Source organism: Aulonocara stuartgranti, assembly GCF_965226115.1.
Source record: "Aulonocara stuartgranti genome assembly, chromosome: 6".
NCBI lineage: Eukaryota > Metazoa > Chordata > Actinopteri > Cichliformes > Cichlidae > Aulonocara > Aulonocara stuartgranti.
The window spans coordinates 17,438,639-17,455,566 of NC_138944.1; the positions used below are offsets into that span (position 1 = coordinate 17,438,639).

At 38.6% G+C, this 16,928-nt stretch overlaps 2 protein-coding genes across 2 annotated transcripts; both read right to left on the minus strand.

Annotated features, from left to right (window-relative positions):
* Positions 1-2,902, minus strand: cdkn2d (cyclin-dependent kinase inhibitor 2D (p19, inhibits CDK4)). The gene is made up of 3 exons (XM_082536970.1): positions 2,404-2,902; positions 1,895-2,053; positions 1-950 (listed from the first exon to the last, which is right to left on the minus strand). The coding sequence occupies exons 2-3, from the start codon at positions 2,033-2,035 to the stop codon at positions 597-599; spliced, it is 495 nt and encodes a 164-aa protein (XP_082393096.1). The 5' UTR covers positions 2,036-2,053; positions 2,404-2,902; the 3' UTR covers positions 1-596.
* A 139-nt stretch (positions 2,903-3,041) lies between these two features.
* Positions 3,042-10,524, minus strand: ap1m2 (adaptor related protein complex 1 subunit mu 2). The gene is made up of 12 exons (XM_082536969.1): positions 10,293-10,524; positions 7,712-7,868; positions 7,510-7,577; positions 7,185-7,315; positions 6,924-7,071; positions 5,770-5,896; positions 5,513-5,655; positions 5,094-5,165; positions 4,545-4,703; positions 4,314-4,439; positions 3,354-3,429; positions 3,042-3,236 (listed from the first exon to the last, which is right to left on the minus strand). The coding sequence occupies exons 1-12, from the start codon at positions 10,332-10,334 to the stop codon at positions 3,211-3,213; spliced, it is 1,275 nt and encodes a 424-aa protein (XP_082393095.1). The 5' UTR covers positions 10,335-10,524; the 3' UTR covers positions 3,042-3,210.
* Between the last annotated feature and the right edge of the window lie 6,404 nt (positions 10,525-16,928).

Sequence of the window (16,928 nt, forward strand, 5' to 3'; positions counted from 1 at the left end):
TTTATTTTGTGCTTTCTTCTTCAAATAGTGAAGTGAATAATCTCACTTAGATTTTAAAAGTATTTATATAAATAACATTTCAACAAATCACAATAAGGGTTGCTATTTACAAAGAGGAATATTCAATCCTATTTTAACAATAAATAGGAGTAAATTCAAACTCTAAGTACATCTAATTAAGAAACACAACTATGCAAAGCAATCAGGGTGCACAATGTCAAGTTTTGTAAATTAAAAAAACAACAACATACAACTGTTACAATTCTTACACAAAGGAAATAATTAGAAAACACTGGGGGCGGGGGGGGACTATCTACAAATGTGCACTCCCAATTCATAGGGAAAACAGATATATATGTATATGTTCATATAAGGTGCCTAAATTGCACTGTGCAAAAGAGGTGTCTACAGTATATAGCCACCCATCCACTGAAAATAAGCTGCCAAGACAATATGTCCTGTCACATAATAATGCTGAGCCACTGTTAACAAAAGAAAAGAAAAATCCTTTACACAGCAACAAAAATCAAGTTACCAGGACTGAAGCGAAACAAAGTGTGAGGTTAGGGTTAGGCAAAATACACCCACTTTTCAGGCTAACTATGAATGTGCGAAAAAAGCAAGTCAATCATATCCGGCACACCTGAAGCTCGGGCCACGTCTACCGCTGTCTGACCGCTGACGTTGGCGTGTTTAAGGTTGGACCGTGGCGCCAAATACTTCACAACATCCCGGTGGCCTTCCCGGATGGCGATGTGAATAGGAAGCGCGCCACTCCTGTCCGGGATGTTTACTGAGGCGCCGTACTCCACCAGAACCTCCACGGTGTCAAGGAAGCCTGTTCGAGCTGCGTCGTGGACAGGCGTTATCCCGTGCCTGTCCTGGACGTTGGGGTTGGCTCCTTTTTCTAACAACAGGCTGGCAATCTTGGAGTTCCCCATCATCATCACCTGTTGAAGACATTAGAGGAGAGGTGAGGAGGGTGCACTCTCAAATTCAACACCAGTGTGCAACCCTGAGAGTTTTTTTTTAACAGTCTTGCATCAAGCCGGATTCTTTTTCAATGTAATAAACACAAGCAAACAAAGTAGGAAGAGTTAGGCCTTTAGTACATCTATGCAGGAAAAACAAATCATGCCAATACAGCAGCCCTACATTAAATTTTACACCAGTGTGTTGCATTCATCTAGTGTTTCTGGGTTTTTTTTTGTTTTTGTTTGGGGGGGGGTTTAGAAGAAAATGAGTTAATGTTAACTATTGTACTTAAATAATACTTGAAGTCAGTTATAAAGCATAAATATCAAACAGCTTTTTAGTTCCACTTCTGAAATTTTGAGGGATTTTTAATATATTTTATTACATATGAAACATCTCAAACTCAAAGTTTCGTCACCCTGAGTTTAGAGAAATTTTGAGGGACACTTTGTTTTCACTAAATTTGAACAGTGAATTAAATAATAAACACAATAACTGCAGGCGACATCCCTGTTCGGGGTCGCTCTATAAATGTTGAGGACATATTAGGTGGACTCCAGTGTGAGGTATCACTCCTATTCACTGCTGTTTATAACATGACTATAACGCTAAATACAGGCCATATAACTAAACGGGCTGTGGGGGCAGAAGCTTTCGCTTTAACTTAAATAATTTATAATTTTACTGTCTTTACAGACACCTTTATTGACACGCTTTATTCTAACATTAAAAACATGGCGCTACAAGCATATTCGAGAGAAGCGGCTGGTAATTTTTCCGCAGGCCATCGTTACAAAAGAGAAGGAGATTATTCTCAGACCGTAGGACGAACTATGTTTGTCCACCAAATGAAATGTGGGCTGTTAATACTTCTGTATATGTTTATAGATCTCACGTGAACACTTGAATTGATCCTCACCTGTAGGGCAGTCCTGCTAAACTCATTTGGAGTATCAGGATGCACTCTGCATTCCTCCAGGATCCTCTGCACCTCGCTGGTGTTCCCTTTGGCTGCTGCCGCCGTCAGAGCTTTGCCGGCATCCATCTGACTAAGGACCATTATAGTCTGCCTTCCTGCCTGCTCGGAGAGAGACGTACCACAGTTACGAGGAACGCAAAACAAACACGATAAGAGGGAGAAAAAAACCCAAACTGAGGCTGGCAGGTTATTGTCGCCTACAGCTAACGTTACTACAGCATCCGGCTAACGTAAGCCGTAGTTCCCCGCTGACGCCATGTTATATGACTCCGTGCTTACTATTCGGAGTTCTGCCGGCCGCTTTAACAAAGCGTACTGCTGAACAACACAAATATAAGCTCTACCGCCAGAGGCAAGTCAACTGAAAGACACAAACAACTAGCCTCCCGGCTAACAGCTAACGTTAAAAAGAGAGCTAAAAAAACAAAACGAAAGCGCATTCAAGCTACCTGGTTTACTTCCACAATATCCAACGCGTCGCCAAGATTTTCGACCCCGCTGTCTCCACGAACCAGTAATTTTTAAAAGTAATTAAAACAACATACGTTTATCAACATTACAAAATACATTTGCGCGCTGAGCGCTATACAGCGGTGTCTCCAGACTACAATTTACAAACATTGGGGAGAACATACGCTGGCCAATCGCAGCTCGCCAAGAGGGTGTTGCGCTTCCATATATGGTAAATCGGGAGGAGTTACAACTCTGTTACTACGCTGTCACTGTGGTAACAGGAGCATTTGACCAATCGGCGCACACGGCTAAGAAAGCGGGCGATTCGTATACGTTGAGGTCTTCAAAGGCAGTTCATTCACATTTCTAACCTTCGAGTGTATTTCTCCAGAGGCAAGTGTGGAAAAAGGCGGGTGTAAGCATTTAATTTTGGGCGGAATTTAGCGACTGTGATTGCACAAAGCCTTACTACAATACGATGGCAAAATCCACCTTGTGTGGTGTTTTAAACTCAAGAGAAAGACAACGTTTTTCATTAACACCAAGGTTAATGATTACAAACTGTTCTAAGTGAATCATTTTATTAATTTAATAATTAAATAATTTGCAGTGCTCACACAATAGAACATCACAATCAAATTGCTCATGGATTTAAAAAACACAAAACAACACACACAAGGATCAATGTTACACAGAGCAGGTGAAAATTTAAAGACATTCTTTCAGTCTAGTTAAAGTGATCATTTATGCTCCTTAGGAAGTCCTTGAAGTGAGGAAAATGTATTCAAGTTTCTCCACAGGTGTTACACATTAGTCCTCAGCTGGTAATCTAAAAAAATAAAATAAATAAAGAGAGTTAGAAAGGTTAAAATTGGACTCAGTTATTGCATCTGGGTAGGTCACTTCCTGCTTGGTAGAACCAAAGTCCAACAGACTACTAATATACCTCCACTTTGTGTTATGTAGCGGACCCACGGTAAAGCCTGGTACCCACTTTTTTCTATAATCTTCATATACCGCACCTGGTGGAAAAAAGCAGCAAGACACATTTGCGTAGTTAAAGTCCAGCTTCCCACAATCATTACACCAATTGATACTGGACCAAAGGGGTGAACTACGAAGTGAGATTAATGGGTTAGTGAGCTATACTGAGCTTAAAGAGCCTTCTGTGCCAGGAAAGTGGCTCACTTTATGCCTGGCTAAATCACGTGTTCAGAGGTTTTGCTTAAAACCGGATGAAAGTGCGATCTTTTATCTACAGCATGTTTTAAGTGCGTCATAGATTCTCTGCTGGGGAACCATTTACATTTAATATTTAATACTTTAGAGTCTAAATGTATCCAGTTTAATGTCCAGTCATCACCTTAGAAATGAAGAGGATCGCAAAAGAAACTTACGGATAAATCAATTAAATGCTTATTTTAACCTTCTCTGTAATTGCTAGATTAACAATTGCCTGCAATATTGCATTTTATTATTATATTTAGATTTGTAATTGCCATGTAATTATCGTATGATTGTGATAACGTCTCTGATTGGAGTAGGATAGTAGTCATTTTGTGTGGAAGAAAAGTCACACGACCCATGAAACACACCTTTTTGTATGAGCGAGCACAGACGTTGAGGCAGAAAGCCCGGCTTAACAGAGCTGATAACTGCCAACATGATACCCATTATCTCCAACTGGGGTTTTAGGTTTTGTTAAGTCAAGTAAGACAAAGAAAGCCTGGCTGTGTTGAACTTTATTCATAGTATAATAAGCAGAATAGGAAGCTTCCCGGGTACCACTTAGAACTTTATAATGCATAAATAATAAAAACAGTATACAAGACTTTCCATAAAGATGCTTTGATTGTAGTTTAGTCACACTACTTGGGTTTTTTGACGTTAAAGGAAACCAACACACCTGTATTCCTGAGACTGTGAAGTATGGGATTTCAAATTTCACAGTTATGGGAGGTTTGCTCTCCGCCTCTTCATTCTCCACGCTGGGCAAACCAAAATGAGCTCTCATGAGAAACTCTTTACCTCCCTGCATGGATGGACACACACAGTAAAAATGTGTAAGACACAAGAAAGCATAACTTTAGTCTGCAATCCAGTCTGCAATAGTTACAACATGTTGTGAATTTCTTACAGGAAAAGACTTGATGGTCCACACAACCAGGTTCTTCTCAGGCACATATTTGGCATTTCCTGTGCTGGTTTTGAACTTTGGCGAGTCTGCATCACTGGGGACAGGGACCCTCACTTCTACGTTATTTGCCACCGACTGCTTTTTAAACTGTCCCTTTGCCTGCAAATACAGGAATGTTATAGTAGGATATCTTATGAAAGTCACCTTTTTCCTGTTGTTTAAGGGAGACTGCCCCGTCACTGGACAGGCAGCGTAAGGACGTCATTGGTTTTTGAAACCGAACAAAGACAGTTAGTTACTGATGGTTAACAGGGAGTCGTGTGATTGTTGGTTTGTTTTTTTCTAATACTGTAGGGTCTTTACCTTACGATATGGAGCACTTTGAAGCAACTGTTTCTGTGAAAATCAGGCTATAAATACAATGGAACAATGGAAATCACTTTTTGCTCTAACAGTTTGTCTCTAGCAGGTTTGGGGCTAAACAGTTAAACCATAGATATAAATGTAATTGTGGTTAAAAAAAAACCCAAATATAATTGAGTAGAGTACCTTAACCATAATTTCCACTCGACTGTGAGAAAATTTCTCTATGACAGATTCGATCCATATCAAAGGCTTCACCTTTAAAAGACAAAAGGTAGAGTTTAGTTACACACAAGTTTAACATTTTATCTACTTAACATGCAAATAATTCTGTTTAAATGTTAATTTAATCCACGTGTTAATGTATAGTACTGTAACGCTCACATAAGTTTGCTTTCTTTCATTCACTTACTCTGTTTAAGTCTTTACACTGTTTCTTTTCCTTATCATGTGAATTTCTCAGTCATTTTTATGTATTTATTTATGTAACTAGTACAAGGAAGTAATTCTATTAGCAACTTCTACAGTGCACAAAACATAAAGATTAATAAATGCAACAAATATCTGAATTTCATATGAGTATAAAGTAGTGAGCTGGACAATACATGAGTATTGATGCGGTAGGACATGAGTTCAGACTCCCCATCTGGAGGAATGAAGGAGATTGTTCGATCGCTCTCAAAACGTGAGAGACGGACACACTGATGGAACTTCACGTCCTCCATCATCACCGTCTTTCCTTTGTCACCTGAGCATAAATCAACACAGAGTACTTAAAGTACAAATAAACAGCACCAACTTGTTTTTCCTCTAAGACTGGGGTAACACAGTGATAATGGGTACACAGAGGTCGCATACGTACGTCCAGTGAGGCCAAAAAGCACTCGATCATTGAGGCCCAGGCGCAGTTCGGGCATCCCCGACAGCATGGTTTTTAGCTTGATGCTGCCCACAATGTCACTGCTCATCACACTGCCATTAGCATTCACCTAAACAAATGACATTATTAAATCATTTAAAAATGAGTTATTTTGACAAATATTTGAACAATTATTAAGGAGAAGAAACGGATTTAAATAAAGGATTTTGACTTTGTCACAAAAAGTATTTTGTCACTTAAACTGACAAAATACATCAATGGCTTCACTAACACACTGCTAAAATTTAAGGGTACATCACAGTATAATATCAGTTACACATATCAGTAACAGTTACACACCATAGCCTCGGAGGACTAAACAGACTTCATCATGCTGAATGCTGCTAGGTGCCAGGTTGAAATTCAGGTCACATGCACTACTACGTTTTGCACTTACAGTTTGTATAGTTTCTAAGACTTTAAGACTCTCTAAGACTTGTTTTTTTTTTCTTGCTTTTTATATATACTGCCTATTTAAAAAACATAACTTTTTTTGCATGTAGAAGAGTAAAGTGAACAAGTCAAATTCCTTGTTTGTGTGGACAAACTTGGCCAAATCCTCAGACCCCCTGCGAGACCTTACACTGGTGCAGTGGGCCCTGGGTTACTCGTAGTGCAGGACATTGCCTCATCTCATGAGACATGATTTCCTGGAATATCAAAGCCAGACCTGAACCCAATCAGAGCATCTGACAGCACTACAGACTGTCCAAAAGCTAATTCATGGACTACTCGAGTTCTGGGAGGAGATACCACTGGACACAGTACCAAAATGTGGGAGCTATATCAGCCCGTGATTTCAATCTTTAACCTTAATTTTTGGGGTGACTTTGAATCCACCCCTGAAATGTGTATGTCAGCAAAGATTTTTTTAATTTGAATATTGCATTCATCCAGATCCAATGTGTAATTAAAGTGCTCCCTTTACAAAAATGTAAATAAGCAGTTAGTCCTAAAACTAACTTAGTTATAGGACTAACTATAGAACTGAATTGAACAAGACTTCAGAAATGAATCAATAATGTAGTCGTTACATAACCAAACCAATAGTTAGTATGCAAGTCCAATGGATTGAGGAATCCTTCCTTTCATCTTACCAATACATTGATGGACTCGATGACATCAATGAAGACCTCGTTCTTTTTGTACTTGATACCCTCTGACCTCCAGGACACAGCATTGGTCACAGTTGTCGGCACCTTGCTCTTTGCTACTTCAAGCTTGGCACCTTCCTGAGTAATGTACCTACAGCAGAGAGGTGAAGATTTGCTGTCATGCAACACCAGACTAGTTTTTAAAGATATATTTAAAAAATGTGTGTGTGTGTGTGTGTGTGTGTGCATGTTGAAGATTCTCACTCTTGTAGTATCTTGCTGTCAGTAGTCTGAGGGAATCCAAAGTCCATAAGTTCATCCAGCAGCTCATAGACAACCACAAAATTATCCTGAATGCTCTCCTCTTCCAGTTCTTTAAAGTACTCTGTGAACACCTGTGTACGGACATGCAAACATCGTCATTATCTGGACAGGATTTGAGTAACTGCCAGAATTTACTCTGGATTACAGCCATCTTTGACTGTCATGTTTCACTGATGTCCCAAAACAACAAAACCATTTCTTTGGAACCAGGATGCACAGGCAACAGGAAATATTTACATTATTCACCACACCAGGCATCACTCACCTCAACTAGTTTGTAGAGAAAGGCATACACCAAGGAAGCGTTGGAGTTCTTGTTTGTTGTAGCAACAACTGTATCGAGATCAGGTCAAGGAATGTTATGAAGTTAAAAACACTGCTGTAAAAATCAAGGACTCATCTTTTCATATGATTGCTAACGGTCATTGCCTGCAAAGGATGTCATTAAACACTTAGGACAGGGATACGGTAGAGGTTGCTGTGTTTGATCCACATGAAGTGAACGTTGCCGTGTGACATTACGGGACAGAGAAGACCTTCCTCTTCATGCTGCATGAGCAAAGGCATGAAGTGGTCTATCTCTGACATGTCCACATCACCTTTGTAGTTCCGACAAATCAGCACCTGAAGAAGGAAGCATACCAGCACGTGGTTACGAGACAACTGTTAATATAGAAATTACTACTTATGGAATGGCTTCTAGTGTCATTCTGTTAAATGATTGAAGGACAATGGATATCAAAATAGCAGAGTTTCAAACAGACCCTCAACTGGAAAAGCAATTAGAGAATGATTGGATATAATCACAATAATAACAACTGATCTTGTGATTCTCAGTAAAAAGAACTAAGCTCACAGATTTTAAACAACACTGATGAGGAAAAATATTAAAATTGTCTTTATTTTTAAGAAATACTCTTCTTTCTCTTTAATTAAAAATTTCTCAGATTAATTATCATTTTGTCCCTAATAGTGGGACAAAGTGATAAAAATTTGTCACAGACATTAAGACAAGACTCAGACATCGACCTTTTTTTAAGGTTCCGAGTCTTATTCATAATATTTCTCATACAAACATGTAATCTGTTAAAACACCAAAATATCCATAAATATCCTTTAAAAAAAACAAAACAAACCAAGCCTTTATCTACCAGAAATTTACACAAATTAATCCATCTTTAATTAAACATGGCTTCATTTAGACATTTAAACCTAAAAATTCTGATGTGTGAATAAAAGTAAACAAGAAATTGGAACATGGCCTTACTCAGCGTTCACATTCCTGTTTAGGAATGATATGTACATTTAATATACGTTAAAATACACAAACAACCAAGATGGGCAGAAATGTGAACATCAGAGGGACAGGACAAGCTGAGCACTTTGGAAGCAAAGTTAGAGAGGTGAGGCTGAGATGGTTTGGAGGGCAAAGGATGTTCAATATGCAGTTGTCAGACAGAAAGAAGACAATAGAGAAGGTTCATAGATGTAGCAAAAGGAGACATGGTGAGGGTTGGTGTGACAGATGAGGATGCTACTGGATAGGGTGAGATAGAGGCAGATGATCCACTGTGGCAGACTCCAAAGGAAGCAGCCAAAAATATTGAAGATTCTTCATGGAAGTAAGCACCTGGGGAAAAGCATATCGTCGAAACTTTTGAACCCTGACACCTGCATTTTCCTCCCTTAACTGATCAGACAGGAAAAGAAATTTTAATGATCAGATTATGAGATAAATAAAATCAAACAGGCAAACTGCATTTTCAAAAGACAAAACCACTAAATATAAGAAAATACCAGTCATTAGTAAAATAATAGCAGAAAATTAATGCTTTTAATCACCAATATGGCAGCACTTTACAACAGATGCTGAGACAATAATTACAATGATTAGTTACAATGTGACTATTATTATTATTATCATCATCATCATCATCATCATCATCATCATCATTATTATTATTATTAGTTCTAGCTATAAAGTAGACAAAAATTCACCAGCATGCAGCCTGTTTCAGTTGCTCCTGCTTTTCTTTTCTTTTTTAATTTTTTTCTAGTTACTTATTTCTTTGTCCTTTAATACTCTCTAAGGAAATTATGTAAAGTATTCCGATTCTAATTCTGAAGTGGTTGCTAATCTACTCTAAATGGAAATAATCATCCTTTTTTTGCCCCTTCATTTTAAAAGTATTAAAAAAAATGGAAAGCTCGAAGAGAATAGTATTTTTGATAGCTCTGTATAAAGTTAGGATCCATAAATATTTTTCTTTTAGTTGTTGATGGGACTGATTGTGTCATGACATGTATAACAACAGTCTAATTCACCCAGGTCATACATGAGAAGGACATATTATTATCTGGTGATGGAACCTTAGGTGTAGGGGAATAAAAATGTAAATAAAAGTTTTTGATGATGATTTGTTTAACCAATCAGAACCCAGACCCCTCCAAAAACAGAGCTATATTTGGTACATCCCCTCTCCATCTCAGTGTCGACTGGCCTTGGAAACGACACATGCAAAACCAACCAACCTTGAAACTTGCTGGTGAAAAAATAAATAAAAGAATGTATGGATTGAGCTTGGGTTGGAGTAGATAAATAGTAATGTCACCGCATCGCACACGCAACATGAAGCCACGAGAAACATTAACTCGAGGGTAAAGTTACATGTTCTGTCTGTCATGCCAGAGTCATGCAGGCTCCTGTGTAAACATAAACGTGACGGTGACACAAACTATCTACCTGAAGGCTACATGTGCTGCAACACGCTTTCGCTTCCATTGTTTAAAGCTTAATTTGCATTGCCATGTATCCGGAAGTAGAAAACTAAAAGTAAAATAAAATAAAATAAGAAATATAAGAAAGAGTGTGTCGCACGGTCTGTTATAAATTTTTAACAACGCGTTTAATGTTTAACAATTAAAAGAGCACCAAAAAAATTCAACCCAGCAACCAAAACTAGTTGCTGTGTTGTTACTTATTCCTGCGCGCGTGGCAGGAATAAGTAATTATCAGTTGTCTAAAATTAGCTCGAGCTTTGCTCTTACCTTTCCCTTCAGATCCAGCACAAAGATAGCGGAGGCGGACATCGTGTCTGAACCCGGAGGACCAACAGCGTGAGATTTCACGAAGCGCCGAAACTGAGTTTAAAGCCTAACTCGAGACTTTTTGCTGCAGCTTTGTCCTGAAAATGTCAGGAACCGTTTAGGCCGGGCTGATCGCGGAGTCCACGGTGTCTTTTTCCTGAAGGTCCAGTGACGTCACAGCATGCAGGTGAAACATTAACTAGCTCACCTGAGTAAATGAAGTCCAGGAAGGGTGTGCTCCCCGCTTTAGCCGCCAGAGTGCGCCACAAACCGACAAATCATAGCAGGCACCGCGACAAGTGTGTGACCTCGTGACCTCTGTTGATCGAGAGGTTTTTCAGCGTTGATCCACCCCATCACCCCCTCCAAATGCTGCTTCATATTACAAGTTAAAAAATAATGTCATAAACTTATATCTGGAATTGGGTTTTCAGAAGCAGTAAAAGCAGCACTTCTTAAGCACACCTGATTATTCACCTGTGAAGATTGTGGGTAGGTATGATGTTAGCTTAAATCTTAAGTCGCAAGTAACATTTTCTTATTTTAAGCATTTTCTTGTTGCTGTGTGACTGTTGTACAAGTTAAAAGAAATACTTGTTATTTTATTTTATTGTATTTTATTGATGTAATTGTGGTTTTTAAGTTATCGGTTGATTGTCTGTAGATCGATGGTTGGATGTGTTGTGTTGTTTTTATCTGTGGACCCCAGGAAGAATAGTTATCGCTGCGGTAACAACTCATGGGAATCTGAATAAAGAAAGAATAAAGACTGAAATTATTATACTTCTTCTTCTTCTCATAATGATAATGATAATATTAATAAAAGTACTTTGAAAGTTGAAAAATTCAAACAGAAGACCAAAAATAAAATTAAAAGTATACAGATCAATTTTTAGACTCAAAATTCAAAAGTCATGCAAAACATCTATCCATGTCTATAAATATTACATGTAAATACAAATTTTTACAGCAGCACAAACAGAAAAGCTGCCAAACCTGTTGTACGACTTTTTGTTTTCTTTTTGCTAAAAATCTAAGCAGCACCTATTGAAGTATGTATTACACACTGGGGATTTTAGACTTCGTTAGTTAGTTGGTTATTAGCTTATTGGTGATGCAGTGCTCGGCGCTGTCACCTGTTTCGACCCTTCTTGGGCTTTCTGCCTAGAGTGTTTGTCCTGCCCAAGTTGAAATCTTTTTTGGATTCCTCCATAAGTCCAGTTCACCCCCTATCAGATGAAATATTCTCCAGCACACCTTGGCTCTACTTTTAGTGTAGTACATGCACTTATACTTGGAATGACAGGTATTGCACAAATTTATGAGCCCTATTAAGAACCCCATGAAGACAGAAATCCAATATAAACATATCTGAGACACGTGGTGACCTCGGCTTATGCTTGTTGCTTTTTTAAAGATTATTCTTCTTTGATTTGTTTGCAGTATTTCTTTCATTGTTTAAGCTTGATCATTCTGTATTCACTATTGACATTTATAATATGACATTTCTTCTCTTAAATGACACCTGTCAGTACTTCTTCAATGATCAAGCTATGTTTTAAATGAACAATAGAAACAAATAGTTGCAGTGTTGCAGACAAACAACACGTTGGGTGTTATTAATCCCCCGAAGATTAAATCCTGTTCTACGTTGATCTGCGAGTGTGGCATGCTGTCTTTAGCTTCAGGGCTGTACAAACATTTTTCTGCTCACATGCTTCGGGAGCTCGGCCTCTCCGTATGGTATTATGCCTCAGATCTCAGCCTCCACTTATCATCTGTGTGTAAAGAGGCTTGCCTTAGAATAACATGCGCGTGTGAACATTTGCATCAGGACACCAGATGGAGATCAGTCGTTTCCAGTATCCCACTCCTTTTGACAATATAGGGTTGGTTCCTCTTATCTCGTCACTTTTTTTTCCTAATGATAAATTACTTTATCTTAGCTATAAAAAAGAAAGGCACACCTTAGACATGTTGCATTCACACAGGATATAAGATACAGTAGAAGTGACTCAGAATAGGCTGGTGCGCCGATATTAGTCATTTTATATGATGCATTTTAATTAAAATTGTGTGCCGCTACAGTTTCTTAGCACTGTGCAGCTTTTTCCATTCGAGATCTAGAAATGTTTTTCGTTTTAGGTACCAGCGTCTCTGCGTCTTCATTTAACATTTAGCAATGAGCAGAGTAGAGTATGTGTTTGGCTCTCCCTTATTAGTTGATGTTATCTGAACTATACAGAAATGACAATGGCAGAACAGAAACGGCTGCAAACATAGGGAAGCAATAGTCAGACGAGAAGAAAAATAATTTCCTGCTGCTTACACACTTGACAACAAAACAATAGTATTCCCACTCCTAATTGTATTAAAATACTTCAGATGTTTTAATCTGCATCCATTGGAAATTGTGTCCATGTCAGCTTAAGGAAGTGAGCATGACTGAGGGTTGGTTTTGACCTGAAATGTCTGCAGAATCTAAAATTCAGCAGAGCATTAAATATTATTTGCAATGTTGTAGCCAAAGTGGGATTTAATCTTAGATCCTAGCTTTTTATCTTTGAGTACAAAACAAACAAATAAATAAATAAATAATTAAAACTTAAAAATGGTTTTCTTTGATTTGGATAGAATTTTTTTTTTCTTCTCTTTCACCTACCTTTTCTGCATTTTGATGGCAAAACAATCACTCACAATGCCCTAATGTTATTAACATGATTTGCTGTGCAGAGTTTTCCACAGTGCCATCAATAGAAAATGGTCATCGTCAATTTTAACAGGGTTGATACATTTGTCTTACTATGACACTGGAAATATATCTGTTGCGTATATCTAAAGTCTCAATTATTTTAAATCCATTCATTTATATATAAAATAGAAACGGTCTTGATCATACCTGTCTTAATGTGACTTAAAATCAGGAGCAAATGTAAGACATTTCAGCAAAACACCACTCAAATTAAACCACTTAATCATTGTGATTAATGTTAATGTAAAATTAATATTAATTAATTTTCTTAACTGATGCTCCCATGATATCTCCAGATACAGTAGGGTAGTATTTTGTACTATGCAAGATACCAGTAAAACTCACCTGAACATGGTAAATATACAGCACAGCAATAATAATTCACCATATTTAGGCATTAGCTAAGCATAAGAGTTAATTTCTTACTTATAATGACTCGAGATTTGTATCCTTATCTCTCCACAGGTGCTAGAAACATTAGTGAGCTTGGATGTGTGAGATAAAGTGTAATACAAAATCATGATTCTATGGGAAACACCAAAACTTTGACTGTCAACACTATGCGAAAGCAAACGGAGGCTGCTGGGATCAGGGCGGTTGAACTCAGCATGGTGGCTCGGGGGGTGAAACTAATATCATTGAAAATAAAGGCTGTGAGTGCTAGCTTTGGACCGGATGTCGACTGTCCAGCAGAGATGTACCTGACTTTGCACTTTTCTCCTCATCCAATGGAGCCTCTTCATTTTACAGTGTGTTAAAACAAACAGCTTTCCATTTTACAGCACACGTATCAGCCGAGAGATAGCCAACCCGTTTGGCCTCTACAACGTCAAACAAAAGCAAAACAGGTTGTTGCTGTTACCTTGCCATCGGGACATTTGGTACTCTGTTTGGTAACCTGACAGGGGAATATCTGTCCTCCATCTGTCACCCATCTCCTCCCACTGCCGGTTTTCGTAAACACTCCCCTTTGCTTACGAATCAGTGGTGTGAGATTGAGCTCCACCCTTTTTTTTGCCACTAGGCCAATCGTAAGACAACAAACATATGTAAATGGTGAGGCGATTAGAAGATGCAGATGAAAGCCAGCATAGCGGGGAACAGGTGTCACTAGTCACCTGAGCCCCAAGGGTATCTATTGTCTCCTGGGTATACAGACAATGGTTCTCAAGCAAACTATCCGAGTGTCAACAGTGATGCTGGTGGCGAGGGAAAAATAAGGTTTAGTTTTCTGGATATGCTGTTTTACCGTACATGCAATCAGGCCAAATCGTTTGATTTAAATATGCAACCACAAGCTGACTGAAAAGCAATTGTGCAAAATATAGAGATGACATTTGGCCTCGAGCAGATGTGAGACTGTTGGGTGTGGAAATTTTCAAGTGGAATGTGGATCCCAGTTCTTGACAGACAACATACCACAGCTTTCCAGTGAGTCAACGTGACGATGATGCAGCATGTACCATCGTACGAGCAGGGCCCAAACGTGACGTCAAATCACACTTTAGTTCTCTTTATGATATGCCATAAACACAGTCCTAAAATAAGTCCAATAATTATTTATGTTATTTATCTTTTGATGGCTTACTTTGTGTCCTGGCAAAGAGACATCCCTCTAATATGCAAACAGATAGATAGTACAGTAGGTAACCATCACACGAGTAATACTTGTGCTGCATGCACAGTCCATAAAATTAAACCTTTATGACTTAGTTTTAATCATGTCTTTACTTCTCTGTTAAAATCAGCCGAGTATTATGAGGAAAACTCACTTAACTTCCTTCTGTCCTATCATGATGTTACCTTTTAGCTTTTATAGAAAGACCTTTTTTATTGTTTATTGTGCAGAACACAGAAGTATACCACATATATGAATTGGAACTTATGGGTTAGCATGACTGTTACTCTCTTTTACTCAGCATACCTTAGAGTAGTGCTTTCACAACACAATGATACAGTAAAGAAGTGAGTGAGTGTATATGACTTGCTGTAATTTACAGTCTAGATTAGATAACGGGCCCTTTTTACTAACTTCAACACTTTGCAACAAAATACAAAACTGTTTATCTGAGTTTATCAGCCCCCACAACTTTCGCTAAACAATCTTTTTGCTGTGAGGCAGCAGTGCTGATCACTGCACCTCTTGTTTTAAAAACTTAGAGTAACAATGATGTGAAACTTGAGTTTTGACTCACACCCTATGCTGCAACCTAGACACATCATTAGTGGTGTAACCTCTGGTTTTTCAGGTCTTTCAATATGATCCGCCCTTGTCTAGACAACTCAGTCAGGGGTAACCAGTCCCAACTTGTATAAAGGTAGCTTGTGGGTTCACCCTTTTGGTCCACAACAATCTTGGTGTCTTTTCAGCTGCATCAGTGATGTGCCTGATGGCTATCTTGCTGTGCAGTTCCCTGATCCCCAGTAGCTTGATAGACCTGTAGAGTGGCTCTCTGGAAAACTGTTGGCTGCTGACCTCATTCGGGGAGGAATGTAAGCTTCCCTCTTCCTCTCAAATGCCACTGACATCCCATCTTCCCAGCGAGCAGTCAACTCCAGGAGGACTACCTGCCTCGATGGCTCTGTCATTAGAAGAATGTTAGGCCTGATGACAGTCACACCTATCACCTGGTTCATTGTCTGCTCCCCTCCACACCCTGTCGCATCTCAGCCGTTCTGCTCAAGTGGGTTCCCTCAACACCTGCTTGGATCACTGCCTGGACCACCCAGCTTCTGTCTTTCCCTGGTGTTCTTGAGTATTGACAAGTCCTGCCTATCCTGTCACTACCAGCAAACTGTGCCACAGCCACTCATTAATCTGATCAACAAACTCTTTACGATAAATTTACAACACAACAATACCAACAACACTCTGGAAATTAAGCCAACTGAACACAAAAATAAAAACTAAATAAGATAAAAACAAATGAAAAATAAGTCTCATACCACAGAACAAATAGTGTCATAAACTGATGGTGTTTTCCTAAATATTTCCAGTTTGCATCTTTTATTTCTTTTTGTCATTTTCAGTTTTCATCTCCTCCCCGACTATAGAATTAGATGCCGAAAGAGGCGCAGGCTTCATCAGGCTGTTACTTAACAAGTCTTCATGGTCTCTGTCATTGGTTTATATACTTGCAGTGTGTCTTAATTTTTCCATGAAGTGGACTATATCAGTTGGATGAATTATTCTAGTTGCTATTAAAGATACAGCACCTCTTCCTTAGTGACCAGCACTAGTGTTCTCTGCACCCTTTTAATACACAGAGGAGAACCAGAGTTATGTAGGAGGGTTATTAGATTTATGAGGGGATGTGTTTTGGTTGTTCTTGTTTATTAGTGTGTCGGGCCATCTTGGACTCTTCAAACAGTGCTGCACTTTCTTTCCTTTTCTTTAATGACTTAGGCTGAATTATGCATGTGTACTGCTTGACCACAGGGCATTAAGGATAATGTGTTTGGCCATTTATCTTTAATGGATATCCATATGCATATGGGTAAATAGAGAGCAATTCCACTCGGAAATTCTCAGTACAGAGATGAAAAAAAAAGAGTTTATTTTCAAACTTAATTTTTGTCCATTAAGATGACAAGACAAGAATATAAACCACCAACTCAAGTCCCATTAGTAAACTCTTTGCAGAATTAGGACAGCCATTAAGTTCCCGGTGAAAAATAAGCATTAGAGTACATGGATGCATTATTCTCTGCTGCGCTGTAACCGAATCAAAAAGCTGCCCCTGTCTGTTGTAATGAATAGAGGGTATTGGCTTTTCTTTATTTAAGTGTTTTAAACCACATGTCTCTCTGTAAAAAAAACAAAACAAAACCCAACAACAGGTGAA